At 42.9% G+C, this 16,884-nt stretch overlaps 1 protein-coding gene across 1 annotated transcript; it reads right to left on the reverse strand.

Annotated features, from left to right (window-relative positions):
* Positions 1-3,794: 3,794 nt before the first annotated feature.
* Positions 3,795-16,671, reverse strand: LOC128500982 (vitellogenin-A2-like). Its single transcript, XM_053470354.1, has 35 exons — positions 16,632-16,671; positions 16,525-16,545; positions 16,275-16,426; positions 15,869-16,120; positions 15,557-15,718; positions 15,302-15,450; positions 15,021-15,171; positions 14,585-14,742; positions 14,151-14,316; positions 13,862-13,987; positions 13,263-13,481; positions 12,930-13,153; positions 12,663-12,760; positions 12,388-12,512; positions 12,176-12,277; positions 11,979-12,098; positions 11,706-11,895; positions 11,532-11,625; positions 11,227-11,412; positions 10,714-10,861; positions 10,204-10,423; positions 9,882-10,054; positions 9,162-9,776; positions 8,967-9,021; positions 8,617-8,696; positions 8,312-8,524; positions 8,077-8,219; positions 7,788-7,926; positions 7,213-7,348; positions 6,938-7,124; positions 6,461-6,555; positions 6,266-6,363; positions 6,017-6,176; positions 5,740-5,901; positions 3,795-4,018 (listed from the first exon to the last, which is right to left on the reverse strand). Exons 1-35 carry the CDS (start codon positions 16,669-16,671, stop codon positions 3,903-3,905), a joined length of 5,475 nt encoding a protein of 1,824 aa, XP_053326329.1. The 3' UTR covers positions 3,795-3,902.
* Between the last annotated feature and the right edge of the window lie 213 nt (positions 16,672-16,884).

Below are 16,884 nucleotides of genomic sequence, written 5' to 3' on the forward strand. Positions count from 1 at the left end.
TGTAATGCAGCATTTGGCACAAGCCGTCTCTTTTTGTGTTGTAGACTGCCACAGACTTTATGGTGTAGGCCTGTATGTGGTATTGGTTGTAGTTTTTGTGGAGTTCTTCACTAGCTGCCCAGATAATTAGAACATTAAGTATACTGCGAAGGTAGATTAGAGGTTTGGGATCACAGCAGGCAGGATGTGTTCCTCTAGTTGTGCCATGAATAGGTTGGCATGCTGTGGTGGTTTCCGTAATCTATTAGCTGTGCCTTAATCTGTAATGTTTTAATTTAAAGTAGTTGGGAATGAGTATAAACTTCATGAATATTAGAAGTTAGAACAGCTTCACTTAGTATGTTATTTTGTTATAGATATTTCTGGCATGAAGAAGAAAGTCTGGCTCACAATCAGTGTTTCTATTCAATGGGTTTAATGTCAGGGCTCTGTGCAGGTCACCTGAGTCTCTCCATACCAAACTCACCAAAACATGTCTGCATGGAGATCCTCCATGTCACTGCAGCCCTAAGTTACGTAGAAAGGCTTTGATGCCCCAAAATGCCCACACAGATTCCCCTTTAACCCTTATCTGTCAGTGTGTGGATTTGCTGTATGATCTGAGTCTGTCCATGCATGGACTGTATGATCATTGTATGATCTGTATCTGTCCATGCATGGACTGTATGATCATTGTATGACCTGTATCTGTTGAAGTATGGACTTTATGATCTTTGTATGATCTGTGTCTCTCCATGCATGGACTGTATGATCTTTGTATGACCTGTGTCTGTTGCAGTATGGACTGTATGATCTTTGTATGATCTGTGTCTCTCCATGCATGGACTGTATGATCTTTGTATGACCTGTGTCTGTCCATGCATGGACTGTATGATCTTTGTATGATCTGTGTCTCTCCAGGTTCGGAGATATTCTGAACAGATTCCCGCTCGCTGTTTACTGTCACCTGTTTGCTTTAGAGATTTATGATATTTGTAAAGGTCCAGGTGACCCAGACTCTGATGTTCGTTTGTATTGGCTTGGAGTCACCGGGACATATCCATCGCTGGACAAAATCATTTCTATTTTTGAAATTAACATTTTATTTCAGTAATTAAAACAAAACTCACATAAACAGTGAAAGCCACATTACCCTTTTTCTCCCATCCGAGCCTGCGTTGACCGAATGGTTTGTGTATTTTATTTAATATTGATGCAATCATTTAATATGATGAAAAGTTCTGGAGCTGACGGCCGTAAGCGTAGCACGTGGCAGGAGACGCGTTTCTCCTAGGAATACCTGGGGGGAGAGCGAATACGGGGGGCGCCGTCGTCATCGGCACAGAATGTGGATACGTGGACGTAGCATATTTTTGTGGGACGCGTTGCTTGCATGATTGGAACAGTTGCTAACAGAATTCTGTATTTGTTTAAAGCGTAATACCAGGTTACTTCTGTAATATAGTTTAACTATAGGCTGAAGAAAAATTCAGGGGATAATTCTGGGGACAGACATTTCAATTGGGGCTGAAAACCGGGGCATGTGGTCCTCTGACCACTGACCCTCTTGTTCTAACATTTATTCTCCTTTTAAATAAACTTCCCTCTCATACTGAATCATATTATATATTTTATAATGTTAGTCGCTCTTCTCCAGAATGTCGACGTGAGGTCTGACCAGAGAGTGTGGAGTTTTCCACTAGTGACAGTCCCTAATTTAAAGAGTGTGTTCTGTGGCCCCCATCGTTGTAATAGGAAAGGTCCCAACATGCACCTGCCTATTGTCAAGAAGCCAGTCAAGAGCAGCCGATCGCAATGTGAATCATCCAGACAGGAGCAGCCGATCTCACTGTGAATCACCCAGTCTAGAGTAACAGATAATACTCTGTGTGAAGCCGTCATACTTATGTGTATATATATATATATATATATATATATATATATATATATATATATGTATATATTCTGTATGTACACTTGTTAGGGTAATTGGAAATGGCCCTGTAAAAAGTGTCAGACAGACAGGGCAATGTATGGGGTGGGGAAGTGTGGGAATTAAGGGGTGGAATAGGAATGGCTAGGCTCCCTTCCTCTCTGCCCCAGCCACTTTTACCTGACCGCTCCGTAGCAGCTTCCTGCCCTACTCTTATTTTTGTTGTATTTTGTTGTATTTTTGTTGTATTATTGTATTTGTTCTCTCTTGTCACCATGTTTACGCAATTCTGATTTCCTTTTTCTGTCACAGCAGGGGGGGGTTGTGGGGTGCTTGCCAGTCGGGTTTGGTTATGGCTGGAGGAAGAGTCAGGGTAATAAGGAGGTTAATTGGGGTGGTTGGCCCCTCCCCCGGCCTTTACATGATGGATCTATATTGGACGTGCCCAATGAGCAAAGAGAGACGGCTGGTGGTTAGCATTGATGGTGGAAAGGTCACGGTGTTGGCTCATCCATTGGACGAGGCGGAGGGCAGCATCCCCGGGTTGTTTCTTATAGATGCTAGCTGCACCATGTATAGTTAGAGCCAAGGATTAGCTATTTATGTTAGGTGATGACTGTTTAATAAAAAGGGCTGTGGACTATTTGTACCAACTCACGTCTTCTTGGGTTGTTTTGTTTTAGGTCCCTGATGGTAACATGGTCCCCACTCCCCTCATACATGTCCAGTCAATGAAGTCCGTGTGAGAGCCCCTGGCAGGAGGTATCTCTACTCGCTTGTGGGACGTAGGGTTTTTGTTTTCTGTTGAAAATTGTGACCTTGGTGCAGCAGTCATTTGTTTTTAGAAATCTGTCTCTTTCATGATCTATTGGACTTACAGCGAGTGTGCCAGTGGCGTCCTCCATCAGCAGTAACACTGCCGCCGAGCTCCATGGGTTTTTTGGGACACTCTGTAAGTGTACATGGATACAGTGATGAGCCGCACTATTGCTTAATATCTCTATAGTGTAAATTCCTAGGGGTTGGGGCGTCACTAGATAAGATTACATAATGTTCATGTGCCTGTGCCACAGTTCTTTTCAACAGTGCACAATGCCAGTCAGCAGCTGCAAAGGCCAATAAGATCGGAAGGTATAAAACGGGGAGGAGGACATTATCTGCCTCTTTGATTCTGCAACATTCTGGGGTTTTTTTTGCATTCTTATATACTGGACTAACACGGCTACCCCCAAACTACAGTACTGCCTCTTTATAAGTCACTGTTAGGACCTCTCTTTACAGTGAGGGCAATAAAGGTACAGAATTCACCGCCGAGAGAGGGGGTTCTATGAGATACACCGGATGACTCCAAAAGGGGTAAAACCATTACCAAACATAACCATGTATTAAACATACAGGGGTATAAATGACAGAATAAACAGTCATATTGTACAGCTTCTCGATCCGAGGAGGAATCTGATCAGCTTTTAAAGAAGGAATTTTTTCACCCTAAGTGTCAAAAAAGTGGGTTTTTTTTCCTTCTTTTAGATGAAAAGCAGGAAGGATCTGTAGAAGGGTTGAACTTGATGGACTTATGTCTTTTTTTTAATCTAAATTACTATGTTACTATGTATTTCTGAGACTATAGTGTCGGAGAGAGGTTATAAATTGTGGAAAGTGCATTTTAAAATATAAGAACCTTTGTCTCTTGATCTGCATAATTGTTTGCAATCTAGCTACCATGATCGTGAAAAAGTGCAGTAGATGTCGCGTCTCAGTCAAAGAGAACAACTTTTCCTACAACAATTTCTTATAAAAAAAACATTTGTGTACTAAAAATTATACATTAAGAATGACGAAACTTATTTGAATGCAAACATTTCTTTAATGTAAAATATTACAACATCTTGATTATTTCCTGCTCTAATCTTACAATCTGATTATATTTCTCCACTGAGTCTGATCATGATGGATACAACACTCATATTCCCAAACAATTTAAAGGTCCAGATCAGGCCGCGCATGGTGAGGCGTCACATGAGCAGGCCGTGTGAGCTTCGACCAGATGTGAGAAATCTTCTGCCTTCTCCAGCCTCACCTGTCCTTCCGCGAGGTCCAGAGACGCTTCTGTAGATGGAGAAAAACAACAGGTTTCAGTAAATTACACATTAAAATCCCAAAACACTCTTCTCATACCGGCATCCCCAGATACGGCCGGTAGTTAGAAACAATACGGAATAATAATAATAACGGTTCCCAGATTATACGGGCCGGTACTGACATATAACACAGAATAATAATAACGGTTCCAGATAATGCGGGCCGGTACTTACATATAACACAGAATAATAATAACGGTTCCCAGATTATACGGGCCGGTACTTACATATAACACGGAATAATAATAACGGTTCCCAGATAATACGGGCCGATACTTAAATATAATACAGAATAATAATAACGGTTCCCAGATAATACGGGCCGGTACTTACATATAATACAGAATAATAATAACGGTTCCAGATAATACGGGCCGGTACTTACATATAATACAGAATAATAATAACGGTTCCAGATAATACGGGCCGGTACTTACATATAATACAGAATAATAATAACGGTTCCCAGATAATACGGGCCGGTACTTACATATAATACAGAATAATAATAACGGTTCCCAGATTATACGGGTCGGTACTTACATATAATACAGAATAATAATAACGGTTCCCAGATTATACGGGTCGGTACTTACATATAATACAGAATAATAATAACGGTTCCCAGATAATACGGGCCGGTACTTACATATAATACAGAATAATAGTAACAGTTCCGAGATAATACGGGCCGGTACTTACATATAATACAGAATAATAATAACGGTTCCCAGATAATACGGGCCGGTACTTACATATAATACAGAATAATAGTAACGGTTCCCAGATAATACGGGCCGGTACTGACATATAACACAGAATAATAATAACGGTTCCCAGATAATACGGGCCGGTACTTACATATAATACAGAATAATAATAACGGTTCCCAGATAATATGGACCGGTACTTACATATAATACAGAATAATAATAACGGTTCCCAGAAAATACGGACCGGTACTTACAAATAATACAGAATAATAATAACGGTTCCCAGATAATACGGGCCGGTACTTACAAATAATACAGAATAATAATAACGGTTCCCAGATAATACGGGCCGGTACTTACATATAATACAGAATAATAATAACGGTTCCAGATAATACGGGCCGGTACTTACATATAATACAGAATAATAATAACGGTTCCCAGATTATACGGGTCGGTACTTACATATAATACAGAATAATAACAACGGTTCCCAGATAATACGGGCCGGTACTTACATATAATACAGATTAATAATAACGGTTCCAGATAATACAGGCCGGTACTTACATATAATACAGAATAATAGTAACGGTTCCCAGATAATACGGGCCGGTACTTACATATAATACAGAATAATAATAACGGTTCCAGATAATACGGGCCGGTACTTACATATAATACAGAATAATAATAAAGGTTCCCAGATAATACGGGCCGGTACTTACATATAATACAGAATAATAATAACGGTTCCCAGATAATACGGGCCGGTACTTATAGCAGAGAAAGGCTGTTGGTGTTTAATAGACGGTCGCTGTTTTACTTGGGATTTTTTTTATATCTGAAAATATTTGATATTGTGAGGGTTATGAGGTTCTTGCTGCCTTTGTTCCAGAGTTTTATAATCTATACCAGGCAGTGATGCTCATAGTCTGTTTGTTATCATGCTGTGAGTCGCGTCGTGTACACTCACCGGAGGGCAGGCAATGGAAACCAGTGGACACCTGGACTGTTTTAAGTGGAGAGCAGCCTTTGGCGCAGCGCAAGACCGGCTGAACCGAGTAACATTTTGCTTTCTCTCCATAAGTTTCAGCAGTTTTGTCAAGTTTCACAATTGATCGCTGGACGTGGCATCCTATAAGAAACACGTTTTGGTTATTATTCTGCTGCCGTATTAACATAATAAGGTATTAAGCGTGTTAAGAGTTATCATTGGATTACTGTTATTGTTAGTATTAAGTGACGGGTACCTTCGTTGCACGGCTCTGGTTTGGCGATCCAGGAATGGAGGAAGCTCATTTGGTCTTTGGCAACAGCACCGTCGGGCATCTTGTACTCCTGTTCTGTCTCATCATCGTTTTGGCCGCAGATACCACAGGTCTTGCCTTTCATCCATATTGAGGGTCTTACCTGAAAACACAGATGATATCGGGGGGCTCCCAGATTACTTTTTGCCCACTTAAATATTATTTAACGTTTTGCTTTAGAAAGAGAAATACCTTGAAGGTTAACCCGTCATAGAAAAGCTCCTGAATGCCGTAATCAAGAGCAGAGAGAGATACCCCGCTGCCCTTTTTGTGAATCTCCACAGTTGGATCTGAAAACAAAAGGAATCATAAGAGAAACAATCCACCCACGTTTAAGGTCTTCGAGGTGTGAGTGCCCCAGTGGATGGGTACATTTTTGGATCTTACCCCCGTGAGATTTGTATGGGAGGTGTTCATCTAAAATTTCAATACCATTGATCTTCATCTTCAGAGAGTCAGCCAAGAAACTCATGTCGATATCGCTGAATGGCAGGGAATAAAACATACGTTACTACATCACGGGCATTTTCACAAAATTTGGATTATAGAATTATTTTATATAAAACAATGATGAGGAAAATTGATTTAGCCATATTGGGCCAGATACCTTTTTTGGATATACATTTGCTGTAAACTTACTATAACATAATAAAAATGTGGAAAACGTAAGCTTTTGGAAACTCAGAGGTCTCTTCTTTGGATGGAATGAACCTTCAGATGAAAGAGACCTTTGAGGTCCTGAAAGCTTAGGTGACGCTACATGAATTTCTCTGTTTGTGGTTCGCGTTACATTGCACTCCCTGATTAAGTTCCTATATTGGAGTCCTTCTGCGATGTGTGAATAACCTGGTATATAATACTTACTATGTGCCGACTTTGACATTAATAACTTTGTGCTCTGGAGACTCTTTGGAGTTTCTCATCATCACCATGAATTTGAGCTCAGGGGTGCAGTCTTGGGCCAGAACGTGGTAACAGGTTTCAGTCAAGGCGTTAGGTATCTCGACCCCATTGAATGTGCTAATGCTGTTGTGTGAGACTTTGCATTCGCCTGGCGAGAAACACAGTAATGACGTGAGATTGGCAAATTACGGCTGCTTGCTACTAGTTTTTAGTCTCAGTAACAGCTTTCATCCCACCTTGGAGGGACTCGATGAGCATCTGAGGAGCTTCAGAGAACATGTTCCATGTAGGCGCCAGCTGGACCTCATCCTTTCTGTTTGGATGAGCTGGGATGGGCACAGGGATTCTTAAAGCTCTATAATACAGGGTGGCCTGCAATAGAACAAATAAAATACTATTCATTTTGTCAGAGATAGGGATCCAATGCCGAAGAACACCCCCGGAACGCGTTTCCTCCGTCTTTCCATCTTTCCCCTTTCTTTTTCCTCAATACACACTTCTTTAGGGACTCCTACGAACTTACGTGTTAATGCCCTTTCCCTCACCTTTCCTACCCCATCTCCTGCTTTCAGACAATACTTATACGAGTGTGGCTGGTCCCTAAGAGCAGCACTTTTACCTCTTGTGTATAACACTCTACCTCCCTCTAGATTGTAAGCTCCTGTGCACAGGGCCGTCCTTACTTTTTTCTCTGTAAGTTAAATTGTTATGCTATGCACTCCTTGTTTTGTCCTGTTTACCCATTGTACAGTGCTGCAGAATATGAAGGCGCTGTATAAAACAAATAATAATATATAGTCAGTATATTTACCTTTGGTACTTGGACAACTATATCAAGAGTACTTGGAGAACTTAGAGACATAATAAGTTTGGCCTGACGTTGGGGGTTCTTTCTCATCTTCTCGGAGAATCCTGCCATGTAGGCAGCACCGGGGAGATATTCAGAGACTCTGAAAGCGGGAGAAGTGGCGAGAGAAACTTTGTTACAGGTATGATTTAGAAACAGGCAAGCGAATGCTACCAGCAGTTATTACTGATGGAGGACGAGAAAACGGCTAGAAGGGTCAGCCAAAAAATAGAAAGTCCTTGTGTATTCTTACTGTCTGCCGAGCGACTTCACTTTGGATGGAAGTCTGGGCCATTCCACAGTCACTTTCATTGCAGGCTGACTTCCAAAGTGTCCGGTTTGGGCTTTCATGAGGACCTTGTAATCTTGGCAATTCTGGCCCCATTTTACATTTGCCTAGAGCAGCCAGAAGTAATGAAGTCTAATTATACAGAAAGCTAAACAGCAATTATTTATTTTCCATGGGACATCAGTTACTATTTAATTACCCAAGCTTCGTGAGGATTGAGGACAACAGCATCAAAGCAAGCTCTCCACCTGCTTGTTTGTGTAATGTCCACCATGTAGGCCTGGAGCTGAGGCTTAGCAGCGTGATAATCCGCATACACGATCACTTGGTAGCCTTGGCGTTTGTTGTCGTTCCGAATGGCCCTTGCAGTGATGACCAGTGCGGGGGGCTTATTGTCACCCATGAATCTCGCCTACATCAAAGAAACCAAGGAAACGGCATAGTTAGTGATTCCCCAGAATCAAGACCATTGTTATGAAGAAACCCACAGATCCACAAACTCACCCGATGTCTGAAGGCAGAGGCCTGACTGCTGCTGGACGAGGAGCTCGAAGAGGAAGAAGACTGGCGAGGATTGCCCCTGACTGCGTCCTAAAAATGACACCACAAATATTCTTTGTGTAACGAAGATTCTGTATCCAACTCAACCTCTGAGCGTTATAAAGCCTACACTAGAGAAATTACCACTTTTATGTGTTCGGAATCAGTAAATTATAGATTTTATAAATAAGTAAGTAAATTGTAGAACTTTGAACTTTTAGTATAATACAAACACACTTTCACAAATGTTGCACAGGAAGAGGAGGATCAGAGACGCCATTATACAGACATTGCCCTTAAAAATAAATGCGGACTTACCCGTGGCCTGTTTGCGGGATTGAAGCGAAGATTATAAAACTCCCTCTGTTTCTGTATAATGGAAAGAGGCAAAAAAAGGAATGACTTAACAAGAAATCTTCCTATAAACAAACCTCTACTGTGACCATAACACTCCACTGTTCAGTATAAAGCACCCGTCCGCGTGTTTCAGGCCTTCTCTGTGTCGTTACCTTGTATCTGGAGTCCTGGTTGCTGCTGCTGCTGCTGCTCCAACTACTACTACTGCTGCTGCTGCTGCTGCTGGAAGGTTTGGTGCCTCTTGCTTGGTGCTGCTGTTGGCGGCTGCTTCTCTGGCGCCGATTCCTGCTGTTCTGCCTGCTGCTGGAGCTGCTGGAACTGCTGCTGCGGGAACTACTGGAGCTACTGGAGCTGCTGCTAGAACTGCCACTACTGCTGCTGCTGGAGCTACTGCTGGGGCTACTGCGTCTCCTACTGTGGCCTCCGGTTGTCCGGCCACCCTGCTGCTGCTGCTGCTTCTTCTTGTTCTGCTCTTGGCTGCTGCTGCTGCTGCTGCTGCTTGACTGTCCAATAGCACGCCTCCTTTCCTTAGATCTCCAGCTGGAATTAGAGGAGGATGACGAGGAGGAGGATGATGATGAAGAAGAGGAGGAAGAAGAGGATGAGGAGGAGGAAGAGGATGGAGAGCTGGAGGAGCTAGACGATGAAGATTGAGGTCTGCGTGCTTCTACAACTTCTGCGTCTTTTAGTTGTCTGCTATGATGGCCCTGCTTCTGGGGGTGAGATTTCCGCTTGTTTGATCTTTTGGCAAGGCTCTCGTTTCTGGCCTATTAACACAGAAAAAATAGTAAAATTAAGGTAATGCCTTCAAGGTGGGCTTTTCCCTCAAATTCACATGGAAAAAATGATTCTGGTCCTACAATGACACCCACCATGAACTCATCGTCAATTCCCAGAATTGTTTTCAGCCTCTTCTGGACCACGGAGTCTTCTGGCGCTTCACCTTCTTGCTCCTCGATATCTGCCAGAACAATGATTTTGGAAGCTGCCATCGGTCCGGCTGTTATTTCCAGCTGCAGTTTCTCGATTGCTGCATTAGTGTGATCTACCAGTGGGAAGAAGCGCGTCAGTCATGCGAAACGCACCAGCGCAAGCTGCTCACACTGCCCTCTGTTTCCTCGTGTTACAGACCCCAGACCCCTAGAACTCCCCGGTCATGAGAAGTGCCAGCAGTGTGTTTTGGGAGTCACGTACCTGGTTTTACCGTGACTGTGGCTTCATGATTCCCAACTGCTTGATATAAAAAGGACTGTTTTTTGTAGCCAGCATTGCGAGAATTGCTTCCAATACAAATATTAATGCCAAGTTTGGAAAGGCTAGCACACCCGTGGAACAAGTTAGTAGAAGACTGCTGATGGTGCCTTCCAGCTGCAAGGTCAACATATTTTGTAGAGACCATTTCTGAAGACGCCGCCTGACATAAGAATAATAAAAACAAGGAGAAATCCATCAGTATTAAGAATGTACGACAGCAAAATCAGGATTTCCACGAATGGCTCAGTTTGTCTGTGAATATCATTCTGAAGACACTTTACAAGGTCGTCTCCACAACCCCTAATCAGAAGAAAAGAAATCACATTCCTGAAGATAAATCAAAAGTATCATTTTAGAATAATTTATCCTCTGCCATATTTGATAAGTCAGTAGGATGACGTATTCTATGGTGGGGAAACTGGTTATTAAGGAATGGCATGATTTTGTTACCATCATGCTGGCTCCTTCTGCCGAGGCCTTTCCTGTCGTCTCAAAGCGTTTCTTCAGGATATCTTGCGCTGCTGCTCTTGGCACAACCAACGTCTTCTTTGTTGCCTCCAAGTCTTCCACATTCCTACTGACGGCGAAGGTCTGCGCCCTAGAGAGTTTTGGAGAAATGCGAGTTATTGTTGGCATGGTGACCTCTGCGCATGATCTATTATGGACGTGCTACTAGCCCTTTGGACAGTAGGTGGAGCTGTAGCGCATTTATCCTGCCGTATCGTGCCTCGGCTGGTCTGACCTGCAAAGTACAGACTACCCCTTTTTTTTATAAGATGGTGATGTTATTCTGTGTCCTTTTTGCTGTTGGTTATCCATGCAAGTAAAGTTTAACAAAGTGTTTCTGTGCATAAAAATTCTCACTACTGAACCTTTGCTTTGAATGGGAAAGCCATGGAGGCCGCTGGTCAGTCATCAATCCCTTTGTCCTTGAAATTTGAGGAGACTATTTGGGAAAATTACCTTATTTGGACCAAATCGCTTTCTTGCTGGATGGTAGGTGATTCTATTTTAAAATTTTTCTCTTTCATGTCCATATGAGCCGTGAATTTGCCGTGGAGATTCATCTGCATTTTTCCATGGAACTCAATTCCGCTCTGAATGAGGGGGGTATTAATTCCCATTGTAGCCACGGCATGCAGTAAAGTGCTGTGAATATAACATGGGAAGCGATCATTATCAGGATTCTGCGGCAGGTATTATGTATTTAAGAGTAAAGCCATCGTTTAATTTCCGCACAGTACTTATATCTGTATGGATCTCTTTACCTGGGGCTCACGTCTGCATTGAGCTGCACCTGTGATTCCAGCAGTTGTGCCGCCCGAAAATCAGCAGACGGCGTCGGAGTCACCTTAGCGTCAGCTGGAATATAGAAAGAGGCCATTTGTAAAAGGAGGATGCGTCAGAGGAGAGAAAGAAACGTCACTGATAGGAAGACTTACCATTGGCGGCTGCATTGATCACGGCGGAAGCGTATAAACTGAATTCCACCGGTAAACCAACAGTGCTTGGGACGATGTGCCGGACCTCTGTCGCCAGCATAGCACGTGCGTAATGGCCGACCATGCCATTCATAAGCCTGTTGACGGTACTCTTCACTGCTGTGTGTCTTTCTGCCGGCTCATTCAGTGCCTGGTGGGGAAAAACAGAAGTCTACCTCAAACCCTCTGGGTAAAAATATCTAAAAGGCAAGGAAAGTTCCGGGCTTTACCTACCCGGATTACGCTTTGAATGACTTCTCTGGTGATCCTTGTGAAGGCCATTTCCTGACCAAAAACCTTGACATAGCCGGACATCATGGGAGCTTGAGCAGAAACCCCCTTAAATCCCAGTAACTGCAGACATAAAGGCAAAGGTTACGATTCTCAGTTACTGAGAAAATTTATCATGAAAAGTAGAAAAGAAATCTTACTGTTTTCAAAATCTGAGCGATCTTCTTATGCATTGGATAATCTGCAAATGGGGTGTTTTGTCTCCTGAGAGCTTCCTCGATCCCTTCTCCTCGTAGACCAATCTAGCAGAAGATATAATATTCATTGAAAAAGGAAACACCGCCAAAAAGGTGGAAATGGGTTCTGAACTGGAATTTTCCAGAATTACCCAGTAAATGTGGAATAAAGTTACCTCTATGATGTCCACCTCTGTGCCAGCCACATACGCCCTGATTTTTGTGAGTAAGAAAACTGGGAACATGGTGTTTCCGCTGTTCATAATGTAAACTTTGGCTGCAGCTCCAGACATCAAGGGATCTGTGGGGGAAAAAAAACAATAATGAGTCTTCTGAATAAGTAATTTTTCTGGAAAATATCATCTATCTTCATGTTCAGGTGGGACCGGGTATGGCAGTTTGTTTCAGTGCAGCGCTTCCAATCACCCAGGATGGCGTCTGCAGGACTTACATTTGAAGGTGTCAAATCGCAGAACTTTGCTGTATCTGTATCCCAGTCCATTAATGGCTGGATTCAACATCTTCAGAGCGACATTGCAGGCAGCAGCCCTGGGGGGACAATAATAATAGGAATCAGTGTCCGATTTCACCAGCCCAGGTACTCTCTACTCGTCGTGTCTGCAGTGAGAGTTCACCAAGGGCTTGTGATTTGTGTAAATAGATAAGAAAACTGATGATGGTCTTGAGGGGTAATTAGAAAACTTTGATTTGCACTTACAGAGGCTCCAGTTGGGGAACTTTGCTCCTGGATAAAGCTTTCATCTGCGAATATACAAAGCTTGCGAGCTGCAGGTTGGTTTTGACCTCTCTGGCAGCCACATTTGCGATACTGGTCACCAGTGCCAGTCCTGGCTTAGTCTCAAACAAAGCCAAACATGCCATCATTCGCACCTCTGTACGAGCATCTCGGTTCATGTAGACTTGGAGCAGAATGTCCTGCACCTAAGATTACAAAAAATCATTCTATAGGAACCTACTGTTGTGTTCGAGGGGTCAGAATGGCTAATTCTCCAGTTATTAGCCACAGAGAGACATCCACAGTGATCCTTACCCTTTGTGGCTCTAATTTGGCGATGTTTCTGAGCGCCATCACAGCATCCGTCTTGATTCTGACCGGGTATTGGGCGGCGCTGGAGGAAAATCCTGGCAGGAATTTTTGGATGCGTTTGATGCTTGCAGGCTGTCCGGCGTTCCCCAAAGCCTTCAGGGCCAGAGAGATGTCCTCTTCGTGGGCTTTATTAGCTGCTTCAGCCAACGTGTTGTGAAGAGGCTAGAAGAGAGCAACCAACATGGTAAGGAACAGGCTGACGAGGAACGTCATTTGGACAAAGCAGTGAAGAACTAATTCAAAGAATCTTAATGAAACAGAACTGCACGAGATGTTTAGAACATTCCCTCTAGAATACGTGGAGTGTACAAATACAGCGCAACTTATCCTCCAAGTCAAAGAGATGACTATTGATGATTATTCAAGAAATCCCACGGGAACACATTGGGTTATTTACAGAACAGTGAGAAAGTAATTAAAAAACAGCCTTTTATATTTGAATGCTTTTTTGTGCAGTCTACTTATGTTTCTACTTAATCTCTAATTAGCCAAACATTGTTATAAAGTGATATATTTTCTTAATTTCTGCAGAGATCACTTACCTCCAGGACATTTTCTGGGCAACTAGTCACATGGGCACAGTATTTTTTCACCATTGATCCATAAGCAAGGATGGCGGTTTTGAACAAAGTGCGTGATTTCTGGATTCGGGAATCATATATTAAATCCTGGAAAGCAGCACAAAGCAAACGGTGTAAACATTATGTTAGTTATTCATTCAGAAATGGTTTTCATTTTAAACTTTTTTTTAATTCAATTTATAAGCAAGTTGTCAGTGGACTGGCATTGAGCCGATTCTATGGGAGGAAACCGCCGTGAATCGCACCGTACCTGGCACAGTTGGAGGGTTTGGTGGTTGGCTCTGGTAAACTGCATGGTGTAGGCTAACGCCATCATGGCCTCTCCAACTTGCAGCTCGTCATTATGAATATTCTGTTTGATGAACCTTAGGCAATCTGTAGTGCCAGCTGCCGGGATGGCATTCAGGAGCCAACGCCTGGTGAAGAGTGAGATATTGCCATGGTTACTGCACCAAACTGACAATGCTATTCATGGTACAGGAGCGTTCTGTGGTAGTCAGGTCTTTACTATGGGCCTTAGACACTCAACGATGGAGACAACCTGCTTTATAAAGTAACATGAATTACTACAGTCCAGTCTGTACCCGGTAGCACGTGGTGGGATACATTTCCCTCTCAGTTTCTTATGTTGTTGCTATTCCCCTCATGAGACATTTACGAAGCGATATTGATAAAAATAAGAACCTATATTGAAGTTTTCCAGAAAACTGCTTCCAGATGGACTGAATGGCTTCATAGGAGGATGCCCGCAGGAGCTGAACGAGCTGGGCATATTTCATCGGAGCATCACCATGGACCTGCTGCTGGTTATTCTGTACCAGATGCTGCAGAGTCTCCACTATCTGTTATCACAAAAACAAGAATTTACTTGTGTCGGGTGAAAGAAGCTGGCTTTCATTATGATGGATTGCATGACCTGCAAGGCTTCAAATCCCACAGGAAAGTTTGAGCCTCTGGATGGAAAGCCACCCTAGTCTGACACAAAGGGCTTTATTTGAAAACGTTGCTCTGTCGGAGCGCATGGTGAAAGGCACAAGACGTTTGAGACGGGACTGCATGAACTCGGTATGCTGATAAAGCCCCCGGTAAACCAGGTTTAAGTGGTTGATGTCTGTGGTACCTGTGCCTCTGGGCTTTTGGTTTTCAGTAGAATAATGGGCATTTGCTGCAACTCTTCTGCAAAATCGTATTGGAGGTTTCCACGGTTCTGGAGCTGAATCTGAGGAGCATTCATCTGACCGTTCTTGGCTCCTGCCCAGGTAAGAACTTGTCTGGAAAAGAAACAGAAGAAAGACGGTCGTTCTCGGAGGGACTGAAATGCGGTTCTCATGTCCAGAGTGAATTAAACTAGTCATAGAGGTACGTTGATTTAGAAATCCAGTAACATCCCAAACCACTCACCTTGCTTCCATGACAGCAGCCCCATGAAGCTCTGAGAATGGTGTGAACTGGATCAGCTGCCTGGCAGTGACTTCCATGATAACAGCCCCCTGGCCCTTGCTCTTCATTTTATATGTATAGGTTGCAGTTCCACGCAGGTTCCTGTGCAGCTAGTGGCAAAGACGGGGAAAGTTGGTGAAGGGGCATTAAGGAGATATTTAATATTATATTGAAAACCTAGAGCCTAGATGAGATGAGGCTCTAAATGAAACGTACCTCTTTACAGGAATGGCAGGGTTCCATGAAAGCCATACCAACGTTCTTTGCTACTTTCTGCAGACAGTTGCTGAAGTCTGTGGATTTGAAAACATTAATTCGAGCTCCTCTTCTGTCCGGCTGGATCACGTATTTTGTGTGGCAGATACCGCCAATGGTGGACTGGCAACAGAATACAAGAAGAGTTAGTCCTCTGGCGCTATCTATAGACAATTTTAGAAAAAAGACATATTCCCAAATATCATTTTACTGGTACTCGATAGCACGGAAGACACGTTTGTTTTTTTAAGGATTTCAGCGAGTGACACTCACCTCCTGAAGGCTGTAGACATTTTGTGACTTCTTCATGTTCATTTGAAGCAAGTTGAGAATTCCTCTGTAAATGTTGACCACCAAATTTGGTACCCCATCCGGGACATGGATGTCCCCAACCCGTCCATTGTGGTATTCGAACTTCACTGGTCTTGTGAGCTGGTCTGCGATAGCCTGGGTGAGTTTCGATAATCGAGTGAATGGGTCTTTGGGCCACTGTCCATTATACTCCTTTATTTCAGGAGATTGGATCTAGGATGGAGAGTAGAGGAACGTTATAAAGTCATTGAAAACGGCCTGAATAAACTAAATTGATTTAAGCGTTGATAGTGTGCTGTTTTGTGTGGGTTTTTCCTTTTTCTTTAAGGGAAATGCTTGATTTATGGACAAGGAATTGACATTTTACCTTCAGGAGGTACGTTCTCTGTGCAAACTCGCTGATCTGGACCTTGCAGTTGAGTTTGATGCCAGACCTGGCCAGATCACTTTCTGGAAGTCCGCTTAGGATAACCGCTTCATAGTTGTACTCAGATGTCTTGCCGTCACTTAAGATGGGTTCTGAATTAGACACACAGATTGCAGGTCAATGAATGTCACAAGATATGTACAGGGAACACTATACAGAGTAACACGAAAGGGAAAAATCCAAAACCTACCGATTTGGGAGTTTTCCGAGCCTGCAAGAAAAACAGAATTTCACAGATGAGAAATAAGTCAGAGCATTAAAATGCAGATGAATGAATGGAGACGGTCTGTGCCTTACGTGCTAGTGCAAGCAGAAGAGCAAGTAGGATTCCCCTCATGGTGACGGCGAATGCAGAACAGTGAATATCCTGGTAATTTATAGCAAAAATCTGTAGCATGTGACCATGATGATGATGATAAAAGTGTTTTTTTTAGTTTATCAAACTTTGTGCAGGTTACTGTGACCTGATTTTGTCTATGTGTTTTCTAAGTGACCATGTATGATAATTAAACAAAGATCAACCCAAAGGCCACAAAGGTTTATTTCAAAT

This window comes from Spea bombifrons, chromosome 6 (genome assembly GCF_027358695.1).
Source record: "Spea bombifrons isolate aSpeBom1 chromosome 6, aSpeBom1.2.pri, whole genome shotgun sequence".
Taxonomy (NCBI): domain Eukaryota; kingdom Metazoa; phylum Chordata; class Amphibia; order Anura; family Pelobatidae; genus Spea; species Spea bombifrons.

Coding starts and splice junctions, on each gene's coding strand:
- LOC128500982 (XM_053470354.1), bottom strand. CDS start 16,671: ATGAGGGGAATCCTACTTGCTCTTCTGCTTGCACTAGCAC. Junction 7,927..8,076: donor GTGAAGTCGCTCGGCAGACA/GTAAGAATACAC, acceptor TCCCGCTTTCAG/AGTCTCTGAATATCTCCCCG. Junction 5,902..6,016: donor ACCAGAGCCGTGCAACGAAG/GTACCCGTCACT, acceptor TGTTTCTTATAG/GATGCCACGTCCAGCGATCA.